The sequence below is a fragment of the Numenius arquata genome, chromosome 9 (genome assembly GCF_964106895.1).
Source record: "Numenius arquata chromosome 9, bNumArq3.hap1.1, whole genome shotgun sequence".
In the NCBI taxonomy this organism is placed as follows: Eukaryota; Metazoa; Chordata; class Aves; order Charadriiformes; family Scolopacidae; genus Numenius; species Numenius arquata.
In genome coordinates this window covers 61,194,322-61,211,798 of record NC_133584.1, presented here as the reverse complement: position 1 = coordinate 61,211,798, position 17,477 = coordinate 61,194,322, and the positions used below count along the sequence as shown (strand labels likewise).

The following is a 17,477-nucleotide window of genomic DNA, read 5'->3' as shown; positions in this document are numbered from 1 at the left end:
CCGCACTGCCTGTCCGCTCCGCCGCCGCCGGCTGCCGCCTCCCTCGCTCCTCTCCGCACGTCGCGGAGGCTCGGGCGTTTCTTGTTCTACACCGAAGGAGGAACGGCGGGCAGTGCAGTGGGGAGAGCGGAAAGGGGCTGCGGGACTGGCGGCGTCCCTCAGGCGGGCGGCAGGGCAGACCGGTGGGAGGAGCGTGCGCGGGGCCCTTCCTGAGTGGCGGCGCGGCGGGCGGTGGCGGCGGCAGTGCGGGGCGCAGGCGGAGGTGCGGGGGCGGGCGGAGGGGCCCGGGGGGCAGCGAGGGTCGCTGAGGGAGACGGGGGTCCGGGGATGGTGGGGGGAGTGGTCGGTCGGTCTCTCTGTTTCTCTGTCTGTCTCTGTCTCTCTCTCGGGTGCCGAGGGGGTTGGTGAGTTGTGTATGTGAGGGGGGTGGGTGGGGATGTTGCTTAATTTTGGTGGGGCCTGTGCGGGCCCCTGAGTGTGTATCGGGGCGGGGAAGGGGGGGGGGGGGGGGGCTTCCCGTGTGTGACTTTTGTGCTGTTGAGTGAGTGCATAGTGGCTGTGGGCTGTGCTTGAGGAGAGTGTGTGGGGTATGGAGGCGGGGGGTTGTCTGGGGAAGGGGAGGTGAGAGAAGCGGATGCATAGTATGTGTGGGTGTAGCTTGTGCGCGCTCTGAATGCCCCGGGTGGACGAGGGGTCGAGTGCACCTTCAATAAGCTTGTAGACCAGCACCAAGTTGGGTGGGAGTGTCGATCTGCCTGAGGGTAGGAAGGCTCTACAGAGGGGTCTGGACAGGCTGGATCGATGGTACAAGGCCAGTGGTGTGAGGTTCACCAAGGCCAAGTGCCAGGTGAACCATGGGGTCACACCAACCCCATGAACACTCCAGGCTGGGACAAGAGTGGCTGGAGAGCTGCCCGGCGGAAAAAGACCCGGGGGTATTGGTTGACAGCCAGCTAAATATGAGCCAGCAGTGTGCCCAGGTGGCCAAGAAGGCCAACAACATCCTGGCCTGTATCAGGAACAGTGTGGCCAGCAGGACTGGGTCAGGGATGGTCCCCCTGGACTGGGCACTGGTGAGGCCCCACCTCGAGTCCTGTGTCCAGTTTTGGGCCCCTCACCACAGGAAAGACATTGAGGTGCCGGAGTGTGTCCAGAGAAGGGCAGCGGAGCTGGTGAGGGGTCTGGAGACCAAGTCTTGTGAAGAGCAGCTGAGGGAGCTGGGGGTGTTCAGCCTGGAGAAAAGGAGGCTGAGGGGAGACCTTCTCACTCTCTACAACTCCCTGAAAGGAGAGTGTAGCCGGGGGGTCGGTCTCTTCTCCCAAGGAACAGGCGATGGGACAAGAGGAAACAGCCTCAAGTTGCTCCAGGGGAGGTTTAGGATGGATGTTGGGGAAAACTTCTTCACCCAAAGGGTTATTAAGTGCTGGAACAGGTTGTCCAGGGCAGTGGTGGAGTCCCCATCCCTGGAGGTATTTAGAAGCTGGGCAGATGTGGTGCTGAGGGACATGGGTCAGTGGTGGGCTTGTCAGTGTTGTGTTAATGGTTGGACTCGATGATCTGAAGGGTCCCTTCTAACCCAGATGATTCTATGATTCTGTGTGTAGTGTGTGAGGGTGTATTTGAAAGGTGTTGCGGATCGTACAAAGGTCGGGGGTATTGTGTGTGGAGATGCTCTGAGGGCTGGCTGGACTAGATGGTCTTTAAAGATCCCTTCCAACCCAAACTATTCTATAACTCGATGATTCTGTTTTGCCGGTTTGACAGGGAAGGTTTGGGGAAAAGCCTCAGTCAGGTGTGGGGGGAGAGTTCTGCACAGATGGAGGAAGAGCACTGTTGCAGAGAGACAACACAGAGAAGGATCCTGGGAAGGAGGAGGAGGTCTGTTTTGGGGACCTTTACCGACGTGAGGAGCCTGGGTTTGGTTTGTGGGAAGCCAGCGTAGCCGGAGCGGGCCGGTGAATGAGGAATGCTGTATGGCATGTTGCACGTGCGGAGCTGTAGGGTGTGAATGTAAACGTGGAAGGGGGTGGCTGGCAGCTTACGCTGAGTTTTGAGAAGCCGTAGAGAGCTATGATACCCGAGTGGGCTGGGCTTGGGACTGCAGGTGTTTTTCTAACCCTTTGGGGAAAATGTGTGAATTTGGGAGAGGAAGCGCTGTTAGCCTGAACGCTAAAAGCGTGCGTGAGTGAGTGAGTGAGTGAGTGAGGTGAACGCTGCTCTGAAGCAGCTAAAGATCTGGAGCCGGGAGGGCCATTTTTCGCAATGAAAACTGCAGATGAGGATTTGTTTGTAGGGAAGCCCTGTTTTGCAATGAGCTTTGGGGAGGTTACAGAGGAAGTTTTTAGGGTGGTGGATACCAACTCTTTCTGCTTCCCATGGGGATACACAACGGAAGTTACTGAGGTTGGCATCAACGGTTAAAACGAGGGGTAGCGGTGGGACATTGTGCCAAGGAGAGTGCGTCAGGAGAGTCACACTGGCAGTGAGATCGGCTGGGCACGGGGACAATTTTCCAGTGGGGAAGTGGTGGAACAGTTATCGGGAGGGGAATTGAAAGCTGCACTGGCTGCTGTTAGTCTGGTGCTGGGTCACTGGGGAGATGAGTATTTATTTACAGGAACATTTTCAGGCCACAGTCATAAGCCAGGCTCCTCCTGCGTTAGGTGCTGTTCAGAAAGAGTAATAGGAAATAATCTCTGTGCTGCTGCCCTTGGCGTGTCTTCTGTTTTTTCACTTTTTTGGCTCTGAGCGAAGCAGGCAGATCTCTTACCTTGAAATTGTTGTGAATAGACCAGATTGGACTAATATCAGTCTCTCTCCAGCTCTCTAGATAGCAAAATGACTTCCATGCTGAGCCATGCCATCAGAAACCTCCCTGCTTCCTCAGCATGGGCTGCCAGGCTCCGTAAGTATCCTTACATTTATTAAAATCTTGAATTGGTAGGTAATAAAGTTCTGGTTTAAGTGTTGGGTTTGGAATGGACACTTGTATCTGAATCTCTGTTCCATTATCATCCTAAAAAGGATGAGAATATTGTTTGTTTTTTTTTAAACAACTAATTCCATTGTTGCCATATTTGTCCCTTCCCACGTCAGATGTGGGAGAAATCTCGTGTTAATGGGTAACATGAACTGTCGTTTTTATGAACAGAGTAAACTAAAAAAATACCTCACAGATGTCCAGGTGCAGTTTTCCAACTATGACATTGTCTTATGTTTTTTTTTAACAGTTATTACTGAAATGAGAAGTGTTTTTAACATTTCAGGTTTGATAGATCCTACTTTTTTGTGTCTTGCTTTTCAGTTGCTCGCTCGCTCAGCTGCTCTCCGCAGTTACAAGCCGCAGGTAAAGTGAAAACTCCAGGAATCTCAGTGGGTCTGTGCTGGAGAAGACTCTTTTTGAAGCTGCCTCCCATTTCCAGAGTTCCGTTCTACACAAATCTCAGAAATACCGTGCAGACAGCCTTAGTGCCAGAAAGCTGCCGAGAAATAAGACTGCAGGGAAACTGCTGGTTGCAGCAGAGTCCTATCAACCTCCGAGTGTCCCTCGGTCCCAGCAGCTCTGCCCAGCCCAGAGCTCACGTCCCGCTGTCACCTGATAGATTGCTATTTCTAGAATCTAAACACAGAGCTTGGAGTTTTTAAGCTGTTGGGGCCTAACCAGAGGGGAGGGGACTGTCCCTGGCAAGGAGAAGCTTGTGGAATTAGCCTTGAAGTCTGGTGAGACCAGTAAGAGGCTCAGGTCTCAGTGGAGTGGCAGAGCACGCCCCGTTCTGGCGGTTATTAGCTGGGATCAGGCATTCTGGGTTTCATCTGGGGGGGTTGCTCAGGTGACCGTAATGCTTTGAGCTGCCTGAGTTTTGGAAACAGCAGCTCCCCCTTGGCTTTACGCAGAGAACCTTGTGTAACTGGGGCTTCATCCCACAACTTGCTCCAATACAGTATTTAGCTGGAGTTAATCTGATTTTATGGGTCTTTGTCCTTTTCCAGCTTGTAAAAAGCTGCCCCGTGCTGCCGGAGATGCTCATTAAGATTTGCAGGCCTGACTGCGTTAGGGAATTCTCACTGAATTCTGTTAATCCTCGCTCCAGGAGAGCTCTGACAGTGGCCTGTTGAACGCTGCTGTATCGTGACATGCTTTGTCTTGAACTTGAGGTGCTCAGACACCTTACAGAGAAGGAGCAAGTTACCCACAGCAACTATATGCACTCTTCTTGCTCCTGCTTTCCTGTGGGAGCGCACCTCACTTGACTTCTTGAGCTGTGTTTTAATTTCCCTTGAGTTATCTCACATTTGCCGTGCAGTAAGAGCGTGTATTTAGGCAGTTACTGCGGGAGGTGGATTGCTGTTTGCAGTCATTGCTGCCCCCCAGGTGAGAGATCTTACTGGGGCTTTGAATTTAGGTGCTCTCATTCACGTTGTAAGCTGTGCAGCATTTTTAGAGGTTCCTGCAGTAACTCCTAGGAGTTACGTGTCTTTGTGCCTCAGCGTGGCTATAGATGAATCTCTCTGCTGATGGGGGACATACCGAGTTGTTAAATCATTTTTCAGACCAGATAATTAGCCAGACAGATACAAGATGACAGCTCAGGTGTCCTCCCTACTCTGTTTTTGATTTAGAAACCAATTTCCCTAGTTTTCTAGTGTTTTTTACAGACTCTGACTTCAATCTTGCTGGTATTCTTGTTAACATCTCTTCTCTCTCAGCAGTCCAGCCTAAGAGTAAGAAGACCTTGGCCAAAAGCGGTGTGAAGAATATCGTTGTGGTAGAGGGCGTCCGTATTCCGTTCTTGCAGTCCGGCACCTCGTAAGTATAAAATAAGAATCCAGGCTGACTTGAGCAATAGTAGAATCTTTCTGTGAAAAAAGTTAGCTTGCTTGTTCCTTTTCGTGTAGTTATTCTTATGCCTAAGAGCACTGAAGTGGCAATGAGGGCAATGAGTTGGGCTGCTAGGGTGAGGAAAAACCAAGGTTTGAAGAAGATTGCCTGTGGGTACGAATTCTGAGAGGAACGAGGATTTATGCTGCACGTCTGGAGGAAGGTGGTGGTGGATCTAGAGCAGATAAAGCAACAAATTTCACAGAACTCACAGGAGAGGCGCAGAGAATCTGCTCTAGGCTCTTCTTACTAGACTCTTACGCCACCAAATTCACAGCTGAATTAGGAGCAGACCTAACTCTTAATTAGGATGGATTATTCTGTCACTGCTGCTTTTTAAGTACAGTGATTGTGTGCTGACCTATACACACATAGTCTTCACAACCTGGGGTATGAAATGTTTGATTTTAAATGCAGTGGAGCGTTTCTGGTGGGTCAGCAGTTCCTTGCTGCTGCGCGCTCACGGGGTTGAGACAGATGTCTGGGTCAGCTTCTGACACCCCTAAATGAGACACCCCCTTTGAGAGCCAGAGAGGGACTCTTTGTCAGGAAGTGTAGTGACAGGACAAGGGGTAATGGTTTTAAATTTGAAGAGGGGAGATTTAGGTTAGATATTAGGAAGAAATTCTTTCCTGTGAGGGTGGTGAGGCACTGGAACGGGTTGCCGAGGGAGGTTGTGGCTGCCCCATCCCTGGAGGGGTTCAAGGCCAGGCTGGTGGGGCTTTGGGCAACCTGCTCTAGTGGGAGGTGTCCCTGCCCAGGGCAGGGGGGTTGGAACTCCATGGTCTCCAAGGTTCCTTCCAACCCAAACCATTCTGTGATTCTGTGTGATTTTGTAAATCTCTGCCTCTCTTCTTTAACTTCCAGGTACGCGGATCTTATGCCACATGACTTAGCAAGAGCAGCACTGCAGTAAGTACATCGAATACTAGAAGGGCCCAGAAAACTCGTTAAACTGCTGGGGTCCCCATGTTGGTGCGGTGGCTTCAGCAGATTTGGAAGCCGAGGCTCTAGTTTTGTCTCTGGATGATCCAGGAGCTTCATTTTTCCTGGTCCACTCCCACTTTAGTAGGTGGCTTAAGCCTTAGGGTTTACAATCGGCTCGTGTTGAAGTGCATCGTTACACAGAGGTCGTGTTGTTGTCCCGCTTGATGAATTTTAGTTATTTTGAAACCTGGCTGCACATAGTTTTCCTAAACACAGAGACCGCAACCGCTGTTGAGGTGTGCTCACAGTTCATGGGGTAAAAACACTCTGGGCAATGCAGAGAAAACTACACGGCGACAAGAATCACGAGCTAATTCTGCCATCGTGCCCGTCCCTTCCATGCTGCAGGGGTTTGGCAAGAGCCGTAGGCCATTGGCAGCGGGCTTGTTTGGTGGAGAAGCCGGGCAAAGCGCTGTTGAAAAGAGAGAAGGCTTTACCTGGCGAGGAAAAGGAGAGTTCCTGGACATTGAGCGGGTTCTAGTGTGTTGTGGAAGAGAAGTTATTGATTGAGGTGCCTTTAGTTTCATTTTTATTTGGTGCTTTGTGGCGCATGAAGCTGTGTTTGAATCCCAGAGGCATTAAATCGCTGCCTGCTGTGGGATGTGCCGCGGCGGCACGTTTGTCAAGGTGTTCTGCCAAATTGTGCAATATATTTTCTAATGAACTCTGAAAACACACTGCCTATTTTCTGTGTGTCTTTACTGAAGGTTTTACGTGTTCCTACACCAAAGGTGATGGGCTTTGTTACCTCTTAAGGCCCTCTTCCTCTAATTTTGATGTCAGAGTACTCCAAATCGGGGAAGATTGGCTTAGTGGTATGGTGTAGTGATGCTTTTTGTCAGTGTTGGGTTGATGGTTGGACTCGATGATCTGAAAGGTCCCTTCCAACCTGGACAATTCTATGATTCAAAGATAATAACAACCATTTTGGGGTCTTGGTGGTGTAGAGTAGTTGCTTTTATGAAATGATGTAATTGTTCAGAAGGATTTTTTTCACCATGATTATTTGCAGTCTGTAGTCAATTACGCTTTTCATGAAGTCGGCACACACACAAGACTCTTCTGAACTGGGGGCAGAAGATGTATCTCCATTGCTGCCTTGTTCTCTTGGTGGAAAGAGGATGTCTGAGGACTGTGACAAGGTTATTGCTTACAGGGTGCAAATTCCTGTTTGTTTTGCTCTGCTCCTTTAGGGGGTTGCTGAACCGGACCAGTGTCCCAAGGGATGTTGTGGATTACATCGTTTATGGCACAGTTATCCAGGAGGTGAAAACCAGCAATGTTGCCAGAGAGGTGGGTCACATGTGTCTGAGTTCTGCCAAAAGTATGAAGGTGACAAACATTTTAGAAAAAAAAAAAAAAAAAGGAAAAGGTTCATTTAAACATGATTTGGGAGTACGAACTAGTTGTGTATTGTAACAGTATTGTCTGTGAAATAACCGTGTGGGGCTCTGCCTCCCATTGAAATCTGCGCTACATCAAGTGTATTTTAGCGCTGCGAAGCCTCTGCTTGATTCTTCCCTGAACGGGAAGCTTTTGTTAAGGATTGTTGATCGCTCCAGCTGCCAGCTGGACTCAAATGCTACTTGAGAGGACCAGAGCATACTTTGGTCGAATACCGTGGTATTTATTTATTTTAGCTGGCTGATCTGATGCAGCTTGTGAGTGGTTTGAAGTGGAGGAGCTTCGCTGCCCCTTTTTCTGCTGGGCAGAAACCACAATTCATTATACACAGAAAGAAGCTGGTCCCCTGCAGTAACGTTACAGAGGCGGCATGTGACTTTTCTATAATCTGTGCTATTCTCTGGAACTGGGCAAAAGCATGACGTAACCTAGGCTGGAAAGACTTTGGAGGTTATGAGGTTCTCCAGTTCCACGGGTGGTTTTTAGCCTCGTATATGCAAATACTTGCTTTGGTCACCTGCCAGTCAGCTGAGGCCGCGGCTTAATTTTAACTTGGGAACAACTGTTGAACTTTAAACTAGTTGGCCACGTCTCAACTAGGGAAGGTCTTGCTGGGAGCGGTTCTCCTGTCATGGGAGGCCCTTCTCAGCTGGGTCAAACAAAACTGCTGCTTTCTGCGCTGCAGGAAACGTTGTCTGTTCTGTGTAAAGGAAATCCCGGCGCCTTGTACTGAGGGGTCTGAATAGTTCCTTTGACGTGCTGCCTTTGCACGTAAGGTGAAGCAAAGTTGATATCAAGTAGTTGAAATTGTGAGGTGTGTGATTAGCTTGTCCCTTTATTAATGGGGGACACTATCCATAACGTGACTGAGAGCCCTGGAGCCATCTCCTCCTGTTTCCAGAGGCCGGGGAGAGGGGATGAGCTGCAGCATTAATTACCCGGATGGAAACTTGACGTACTTGTTTTCAGCTTGGTCTGCAGATGGTGGCTCTGACCCAGTGGAGCAAAAGGCGTAGGTGTTTCAACAGTCATTCTTTGTTGCTCACAGGCTGCCTTGGGAGCGGGTTTCTCTGACAAAACTCCAGCCCATACAGTCACCATGGCTTGCATTTCGTCAAACCAGGCTATGACCACAGGTATGTCGGCTGGGAAGCGCACGCCATGGGTTTGAGTTTAGCAACTCCCCTACATCCCTCGTCTAACGTGCACTGCTTAGAGAATACAAGTAAGCATCTGAAAGAATTCTGGAATAGAAGGGAAGTTTTTGAACTAGCAAAATATAATGGGAAGTTTTTGAACCAGCAAAATATAATATGCTGTAGGCCAGCAGCTGGTCACCCTTTGCTTTCAGCAATGTCTCTCCGCAGTGTCCCTATTACCTTGGGAGGAAAAAGCTACATCACGATAAGGAAGTTGCTGCCTTTTAGGCTACTTTAGTCTTTGACTTAGCCTAAATGGAGAAAAATAATTGAGACCTGGTTACTGTTGTGAATCCCTGGGGATATTCTTCTCCCAGCTGCTGTGTGTGACAAAGAGAAGTGGAAGTTACAAATCTTGTGTGATTCAGAAAATGTCTGTTCCACCTGCTCGGCCTCTGTTGAGCCCGTGCTGTGTGACTCGGCCAAAGCCAGAAGCTGGGGATGGAAATAAAAACTTCTGATGGGGTCAGTGTTGCTTCTCCCCACAGCTCTCACGGGAACTCTCTCGTCCTGCAGGCGTGGGCATGATCGCGGCTGGCCAGTGTGACGTCGTGGTGGCGGGGGGTGTGGAGTTAATGTCAGACGTCCCCATTCGGCACAGCAGGAAGATGAGGAAGACCATGCTCACTCTTAACCGAGCCAAGACCTTGGGCCAAAAGTTGTCCCTGATTTCCAAAATCCGCCCTGACTACTTTGCTCCAGAGGTAATTATTTTTTTTCGGGCATTTAGATATTTAAGCTAAATTGTTTTATGAGGAGGTGTCACACAGGTTGGCTTAGGTAATTTTTTTAGCCTCAACGGAGAAGATTTAAAAAGGGAGAGCTGGCTGCCTGGGGCTCGCTTTTATTGGATCCCTGTCCTGTGCTTTCAGTTAAAAATGCAGTTGATTAATGCATTTCACAGCAGTTGTGACTCTGCTTTGTTTTCTTATACGTTAGTGTTTGGTAAACTTTATTTCCAAACCTCCCTCTCCTCCTGCAGCTCCTGGACAAACTCTGCTGGAGGCTACAAAGTAGAAGCTTTTTTTCCCCATCAATATAAAACTTACACAAGGGTCCTAAAGGCTTGGGGGAATTTTTGTTTCTTGAATAATAGAAGTAACGTGCTCAATATCAGAGAGGAGCATCCTCAGTATATCATTGTAATTTGGTTTTTTCATTAATGCATCTTAAATACACCTTATGATTATTGCTCTTGGGCACATCCTGCTGGGTGCTGGATGTTTTCAGCTCCCAGAATCGGTGGTTGCTGGTTAATGCCAGGAACCTGCTGTAGAGGGAGCCACTCCTCTGTCGTGGAGGTCATGAGAGAGGTGAATTGTGACATGGTGGAGATGGGAAGGAAAAGGACTTCCCTCCCTGACCCCCACCCAGCTTTTCCCAAGCAAACCGTGTGTCCATGCTGCTGCTGGCTGCCTCTCATCCAGCAGAGATGACATCCAAAGCCCAAATAAGACAGGAAAATCATGGACTTAAATGCATGTGGGGATTTCCCCAGTGCTGCTGGAAGAAGAAAAGCTGAGTGGAAATCACTTGCTGCCTCTGGTTTTGCATGAGGAGGGATTGGACCAGGAGTTGTAAGGTCCCGGGATGATGTTGTTTCACCTTGGCCCGAAAAGTCAGGTCATCCTTTGCGGGGGAGTTATAGATTCATAGATTCATAGATTGGTCCAGGCCGGAAGGGACCTCCAAAGGTCATCTAGTCCAACCTCCCCGCAGTCAGCAGGGACACCCCCAACTAGACCAGGTTGCCCAGGGCCTCGTCGAGCTTCACCTTGAATATCTCAAGGGAAGGGGCCTCAACCACCTCCCTGGGCAACCTGTTCCAGTGTTCCACCACCCTCATGGTAAAGAACTTTTTCCTAATATCCAATCTAAATCTCCCCTTCTCCAACTTAAAACCATTGCCCCTCATCCTGTCACTGCAGGCCTTTGTAAACAGACCCTCCCCAGCCTTCCTGTAGGCCCCCCTCAGGTACTGGAAGGCCGCTATGAGGTCTCCCTGGAGCCTCCTTTTCTCCAGGCTGAACAACCCCAGCTCCCTCAGTCTGTCCGCATAGGAGAGGTGCTCCAGCCCCCTGATCATTTTGGTGGCCCTCCTCTGGACCCGCTCCATCAGGTCCATGTCCTTTCTATATTGAGGGCTCCAGACCTGCACACAGTACTCCAGGTGAGGTCTCGTGAAATGCACGAGGGGGTAGGGTAAAACGCTGGTTTTGTTCCGTAGCTCCCAGCTGTGGCAGAGTTCTCCACCAGTGAGACTATGGGGCACTCGGCCGATCGTTTGGCCGCTGCCTTTGCCGTTTCCCGTTTGGAGCAGGATGAGTACGCCCTCCGCTCACACACGCTCGCCAAGAAAGCCCAGGACGGTGGCTTGCTGCTTGATGTGGTGCCCTTCAAAGTGCCAGGTAAAAGCGCACATGTTCACTCGTGCACACTAGTTCAAGAAAGAAATATTTTATTTAGAAAAGGAAGGGGAAGTACTGGGGGACAGATTCGTAATGTTCCGTGTATCTGATACACAGGGGTTTAACTCTTTGAAATGCTGCCTGTTTCTCCCTGGGAAACTACTGACACAGGAGCATGTTTTTAAACATGCATTTCTAAATATAGAATCATAGAATTGTCAGGTTGGAAGGGACCTTTCAGACCATCGAGTCCAACCATCAACCCAACACTGACAAACCCACCACTGACCCATGTCCCTCAGCACCACGTCTGCCCGGCTTTGAAATCCCTCCAGGGATGGGGACTCCACCACTGCCCTGGGCAGCCTCTTCCAAGGCTTCACAACCCTTTCCATGAAGAAATTGTTCCCGATATGCATCCTAAACCTCCCCTGGTGCAACTTGAGGCCGTTTCCTCTTGTCCCGTCACCTGTTTCTCAAAACTTGGCCCATAAGCGTGTCCTGATTTAGGCCCAATTCTCCAGTTTAGGCTCTATAATCTGAATTTCAATTATTTTATCAACTGGGTTGTTTTCCATGTGGTAGTTTTTTCCTACGCTAAGTAGATTGCAGCGCTTCATTTTTGCAGTCTTCACAGAGAAAGTAATGTGGCTTCAATTTTGAAGTGCTATTTTTTAGCCGTGTTAAATACCCTGATGCCATGAATGGATTTTCCCTTTTTTTCCTCCTCCCACTTGTCATAAAAAGCACAACTTTCTCGTTTTATATCTTTTCCCCCTGGACTCCTGATGTGTAAATTCATGTATGTTGCTGACTTTGGTAGTTTAAATATGCTTTTTTTCTCGTCAACAGGCAAAGATACCGTCACCAAAGATAACGGGATCCGTCCCTCCTCAATAGAGCAGATGGGGAAGCTGAAGCCGGCTTTCGTCAAGCCCTTCGGAACCGTCACAGCTGCCAACTCCTCCTTCCTGGTAATTCCTCTTCCCAGCGCCGGAAGCCAGGGGGGGACAACCCTCCCGCAGGCACCTGGATCAAGCGGAGAATATCTGTGGGAATGAGTTGTCTCCTTTTGTAATATCCCCCACTTTGGGATTTTTCAAGGCTAACTCTGAGGTGTATCATAATCTGGTCAACCTGGGTACTGGGTTGTTTCATTTAAAAATTAGAACTAATTTCAAAGACCCTGAAGTTTTGGTCTGTCTCACCCGTTTGCTTTTCTGTAGCTGCCTCATGAGGATCGATCATTCAAAGGCACGTCCTGAAATTCCATCCCAGGATGGGGCTGATCACGCAACAAGTCTAGAAATCAGTTGTTTTACTCTAAACTTGGCACTTTAAGGCTTGCCCTGTAATTTGCAGAGGGCAAGGAGGGATTTCTCCAGCACATCTATGATAAGCTGTTTTCTGTGTGTGAAGACAGATCTTTCTCTCTCTTTAGTGCTTTTACAGGAAGCTTTTTGAGATGCTGAAGCCTAATTAGCTGTGGTAGTCGGGTGAGGTGTATCCGAGCCCCAGTCCCTGAGACTCAGGAGAAGGCAGTTGCCTCCCGCAGAGGGCTCAGGGTGACTCTCCTGTTCCTGGCGGATTCTGCTGTGTTTAAAAGGCTGTTTGTGATGAGAGCATCAAAGGAAGCAAGTAACTACTGCTGGGGCCCTTTCAGCAGGAGTGATATTTGCTCCTTAGTGTTCTTGGGGACTCACAGAGGTTGGGAACAGCTGGAATGCCGTTGGTGTGCTGTCCGTGACAGATCTGTAGGCCAGCTTGGGCTGTTGTCCAAGAAAGGATCACGTGTCAGGGCCGTGATGTTCATGGTGAGCCTGTGACTTATCATCCCAGAATTATCATCAGTTTTGGGATGGGGCTGAGCAGATGAGTGAGTTTTTGGGGTGAAGCTTGTCCTCAGGACTGGTGGGGCAGTTTAGGACCCCTGTCCCATTGAAACCAGGGGGAGTTGTGGGTCTGGACTGTAAGGAAGGGCTTCAGCAGTGTGTGTGCTGCCATCATTTGGAGATCATCCATCCATCAGTTCCGTCACAGCCTTGTTCTTTGTCCTGTACCATATGGGATGTCCTGGAAGCTGTGGTTAGATCCCTCTTTTGCCAGCAGGAGGGCTCTCGAGCTGTTTTGTGCATGGGACGTCTTGCTCTTCAGGCCTGACCTCACCGTGTTTGTCCGCTCCTTTCAGACAGACGGCGCTTCTGCAATTCTGCTCATGTCCGAGGAGAAGGCACTGGCCATGGGGTACAAACCGAAGGCCTACCTAAGGTAAAAAGACTCTGCGTGATCTCTGAAGTCTGGTCTCGCTTCCTTCTGCTCCTCTTCCTCTTACTAATAGCATTTCTCCCCTGCAGGGACTTTGTGTATGTGTCGCAGGATCCAAAGGACCAGCTGCTGCTGGGGTAGGTGGCGGTGTCAGAGCATCCCCTGACAGTCTGTATGACCACAACAGCCTTGATGTGCCATGACATGTTGGTTTTTTGAGGGGGAAGTCTCTCAGGAGATATTCCACCTCTTCGGGCCTTCTCGCATCGGTGCAAGAGCCGGTGTGACTCAGGAGGGGGCGGTGGCAGAAATACTCACCCTGATCCGCTGGGGGGTGTCTCGGCGTGTCGGTACTGCAGTGGTTACCTGGGGGTGGGTTGCAGCTGGAGTGGGACAAACAGGGAGCCACGAGCCCTTGAGAGAAGGGACGTAATGTGGGTCGCTGTGGGAAAAGGGGACGGTGATGTGAGGAGAGAGATTCACGCCAGGCTTCTGTTTCTTAACTCTTCTTCAGTCCAACGTACGCTACTCCCAAAGTGCTGGAGAAGGCTGGGCTCACCATGGCCGATATCGACGTGTTTGAGTTCCACGAAGCTTTTGCTGTGAGTACTCTGAACCCTAAAATGCCTCCAGCTGTGAAATCCCATTCTGTAGGCATCTGTTCTCATGTTGGTAAAACCTTTGCTAGGTGTAGTAATTCTTCATTTATGTCTATAGATAAGTACTGTGTATATTTTAAATATATACCTGGTCTGGTGGGAGGTGTCCCTACCCAGGGCAGGGGGTTGGAACTAGATAATCTTAAAAGTCCCTTCCAACCCAAACCTTTCTATGATACAACATTTTTTACATTAATACAGTCCATGCTAAGGGTGACATGTTGCTTGAAGTCACCAAAGGAATACAGAATATTCTAAAAAAATACATAAAAACCCAATCTTGCTTTCCCAAGACCCTTGTATGAAAGAAACCACTTCTGCACATCACCTGCTGATTGGGTTGGGGATGTATGAGGGGGCCTGTTAATTGGACAGCGTTGTTTTCGAGCCAAGGTTGAGCTAACAGTGATTAACGGGGCTGATCCTGCAAAATGCTTTTTTTCAGTTGGCTGTACTCGTTTTGGGGCTATAGCTCGTCTCGGTATCTCCTATTTGTCAGGAGGAAATAGCAAGTCCCTTGAAATCTGCCATTTCATTGCTAACTTTGCCTTCCTCCCCTTTCCAGGGGCAAATCCTGGCTAACCTGAAAGCCATGGATTCAGACTCGTTTGCACAAAACTACATGGGCAGGAAGTCAAAGGTAAGACACGGTCAGGACGCTTCTATCCTTAGTGTAACTCTAGGATTGACTGAATTCCCCGTTCCAGCGGGGGATGGAAGTGCTGCAAGCCAGGGCTTTTGCCCTGTTCTGTGAGGAGCAGCAGCGTTTCCTGAGCAAATCCCAACCTGAGCAGTTTCTTCGGGAGCGATGACATTGCCGTTGTCAGTAGGAGGTGGAGATTTAGTGCCATGATAGTAATTATTGGAGAGGAGGGAGTTAAAAACAGTGGGAGGGCTTCAGTCCTTCTGCTTTCTAACTGCAGGGGGGATACCCGCCTGACTGCAGGGGAAGCAGGAAAGGTGTTTACATGGTTTTGTGCTGGTTTGCACCGTTTTGTGCTGTCATCGGGCACTTGTAGGTGCCAGGGAACACCTTACAGTGGCCCAGGCTGGCCAGGGAGGTCTGGTGGTGTCAGTCTCCTTCCAGACAGATGACACATGTGTGTCCCTCTGTGTGTCCTTGCAGGTGGGAGCCCCTCCTCTGGAGAAGTTCAACACCTGGGGTGGCTCCCTCTCGCTGGGACACCCCTTCGGGGCCACTGGTTGCCGGCTGGTGATTACGGCTGCCCACAGGCTGAAGAAGGAGGGAGGACAATACGGGCTGGTGGCTGCCTGCGCTGCGGGAGGGCAGGTAAGGGTGCTGCGCCGTTCCCTCTGCAGAGGGGCAGAGATTGCATTTCTGCTCCTCTTCGTGCTGTGAAACCCTGCCCAGCTACACCAGCTCTGGGGACACCTCTGAAGTACCCTGGCACTGGCTGTTTGTGACTGTCTCGGTCAGCCCTGGGCAACGGCGACTGCAGCCCATCACTGCCCGCGTGATCCAAAAGAGGAGGAGAGATTTCTCCTGTGTTCTGGGGGTTTCGTTTGGTGACTCTCAAAGACTTTCCAAACCGGGACTTGTGGGTGTCATTTTTCCAGTCTTAAGAAGAAACAGAGATTCGTGGGCTACGGAGATGCTGGGAGGGCTGGAGCCCCTCTGCTGGGAGGACAGGCTGAGAGAGTTGGGGGGGTTCAGCCTGGAGAAGAGAAGGCTCCGGGGAGACCTTGGAGCCCCTTCCAGTCCCTCCAGGGGCTCCAGGAAAGCTGGGGAGGGACTCTTGATGAGGGAGGGGAGCCCTAGGAGGAGGGGGAAGGGTTTGACACTGAAAGAGGGGAGATGGAGCTGAGATGTGGGGAAGAACAACTTTGCTGTGAGGGTGGTGAGAGCCTGGCCCAGGTTGCCCAGAGAAGCTGTGGCTGCCCCATCCCTGGAGGGGTTCAAGGCCAGGTTGGAGGGGGCTTGGAGCAACCTGGTGTGGTGGGAGGTGTCCCTGCCCAGGGCAGGGGGTGGCACTGGGGGGGCTTTAAGGTCCCTTCCAACCTAAACTATTGTGGTCTCTGTGCCTTGTCCAGCCTGAAGCTCACCTGTGCCGTCCCAGAGCCATCAAACCGCTGCCAGCGGAGTCCTCTTAGTGAATCTGCTCTGGATTTTCATCTCCCCTTTCGATTTAAGAGGGTCGGGAGATGGGCGTTTCCTGTTGAGAGTGTGTCTGTGATAATTAAGTCTCTTTTGTGACTGTTTTCTCTCTCTCCTTGCAGGGGCACGCGATGATAGTGGAGCTTTACCCTCAGTAAGGGGCCAAGGGACTGCTGAGAGCGTATTCCTACGTCCTGTGCCTGGCGATGCCATTTCAATGCACTAATAAAAACATATAATCCTTCTCGGGAAGGATTTCTGGTGGCCTTTGTAAATACCTTTTAGCTGGTAATTTTCAACTAATGAGCGCGCTCGGAGAAATATTCCACTGCCAGGAGAGTAGAAGTTAACATGGCTCGTGGTCTCTCCAGGGTCATTGTAACCTCTGATTTCTACTGTAATTCCTCAATAATTACGGTTTCTCCCCCCTGCTCCCCGGAGGAGAAGGATGATTCCGAAGCTGTGTACGGAGAAGGAAGTGTGGAGATAAGGAGGTGAAGAAGGTCGTGGGGCTGAGATGGGAGTGAACGTGTCCTCGAAGGGAGTAAGAACCGTCTCCAGACGCGGGTTCAGACCCACTTGACCTGGTTCCTGAGGAGGGAGTTTGCTGCGCCGTGTCCGAACAGCATCGCAATTAGCAAATTGCATCTGGCCAATGAGTGTCGCTGCTGGTAGCCACAATAAACCAGGAAAATGAAACAACCGCTCTGGCTTTTTTTCTTCCCCTCCCCTCTCGCCCGAAACACGTTGGGGACGGTTTCCGTGGGGTTTGTCGCGGGGGCTGTTTGTGTGCTCTGACGTGGCACCGGGCGTCTGCTCTCTGAAATCTGCCCGGAACCCAACAGCTCCTCAAAATACAGGCTCTGGAGGCTGTTTGGGTAACTCCTGCTTCTCTGAGGCACCTTGGTTACACCTGCCGGTGTCTGGCACTTTGAAAATTGAAAAATAGGGGGAGCACGGTGCTTGTGTGGAGCCAAGTCGTTGATAAACTTCAGGTGTGCAGACTTTGGGGTCTTTACCCCAAGATTTTGGGAGTATGGACAGTTTTCTTGCCCTTTGGGTCAATGTTGTGGGTTATTTTCTTCCCTCGGTGGTTTTGTTGCGCTGGCAGCTGGTGTTACTGGTCAGGGGGACGGAGCTGCTTCTGAGACAGCCTGCCCAAAACCCTCTCGAGTCCTTTGCGGGGAGGAGGCGGCTTCTGCCACCCACCAGCTGCCGAGCGGCCCTGCCATTCGGGAGGTGACGCCCAGATAAGGGTGCGAAGGTGGGTGGGTGGCTCCTGTTTGCTCCCAGTCGGAAAATTGTGCAAGGATGGGAGCGCGGCGCAGGGAGGTGGCCACGGGGGCCAGCAGGAGCCGCCGGGGCCAGGGGAGGAGGCGCCTCTTGGATTTTCCTTGTGTGCAAACAGCCCTTGGGTGGGAACGTGCTCCCTCTCCCAGCAGGTGGAAGTCCAGGAGTCTTTGAAGTGGCACCGGCCGTTGCAGTTGTTTCCAGGCATGTGACAGCCCCTTCCAACGGCCGGGTGACTCTGCTCTGCGGGACGGGTCGAGTTAAACCCTC

At 50.7% G+C, this 17,477-nt stretch overlaps 1 protein-coding gene across 6 annotated transcripts; it reads left to right on the top strand.

The window, feature by feature from the left end:
- Window positions 1–211: 211 nt before the first annotated feature.
- Window positions 212–16,621, top strand: HADHB (hydroxyacyl-CoA dehydrogenase trifunctional multienzyme complex subunit beta). Of its 6 annotated transcripts, none has more exons than XM_074153977.1 (17): window positions 268–346; window positions 1,765–1,878; window positions 2,823–2,905; window positions 3,305–3,346; window positions 4,711–4,807; window positions 5,747–5,791; window positions 7,060–7,159; window positions 8,319–8,406; window positions 8,986–9,173; window positions 10,697–10,877; window positions 11,730–11,851; window positions 13,066–13,145; window positions 13,232–13,279; window positions 13,657–13,744; window positions 14,367–14,441; window positions 14,928–15,092; window positions 16,040–16,620. In XM_074153977.1, exons 2-17 carry the CDS (start codon window positions 1,817–1,819, stop codon window positions 16,073–16,075), a joined length of 1,500 nt encoding a protein of 499 aa, XP_074010078.1. In that variant the 5' UTR covers window positions 268–346; window positions 1,765–1,816; the 3' UTR covers window positions 16,076–16,620. The 6 variants fall into 6 exon arrangements, with proteins under 6 accessions (XP_074010079.1, XP_074010081.1, XP_074010078.1 ...); XM_074153976.1 differs by having other exon boundaries at window positions 4,708–4,807; XM_074153978.1 differs by lacking the exons at window positions 268–346; window positions 1,765–1,878 and adding an exon at window positions 212–262 and having other exon boundaries at window positions 4,708–4,807; window positions 16,040–16,621.
- The last annotated feature ends 856 nt before the right edge of the window (window positions 16,622–17,477 follow it).

What these genes read in the sequence shown, in the direction of transcription:
- HADHB (XM_074153979.1), top strand. Translation starts at nt 328, where the DNA reads ATGGTGGGGGGAGTGGTCGGTCGGTCTCTCTGTTTCTCTGTCTGTCTC. An exon ending in TTAGCAAGAGCAGCACTGCA is followed by an intron (nt 5,792 to 7,059) that starts GTAAGTACATCG and finishes CTGCTCCTTTAG; the next exon opens with GGGGTTGCTGAACCGGACCA. An exon ending in AAGGACCAGCTGCTGCTGGG is followed by an intron (nt 13,280 to 13,656) that starts GTAGGTGGCGGT and finishes ACTCTTCTTCAG; the next exon opens with TCCAACGTACGCTACTCCCA.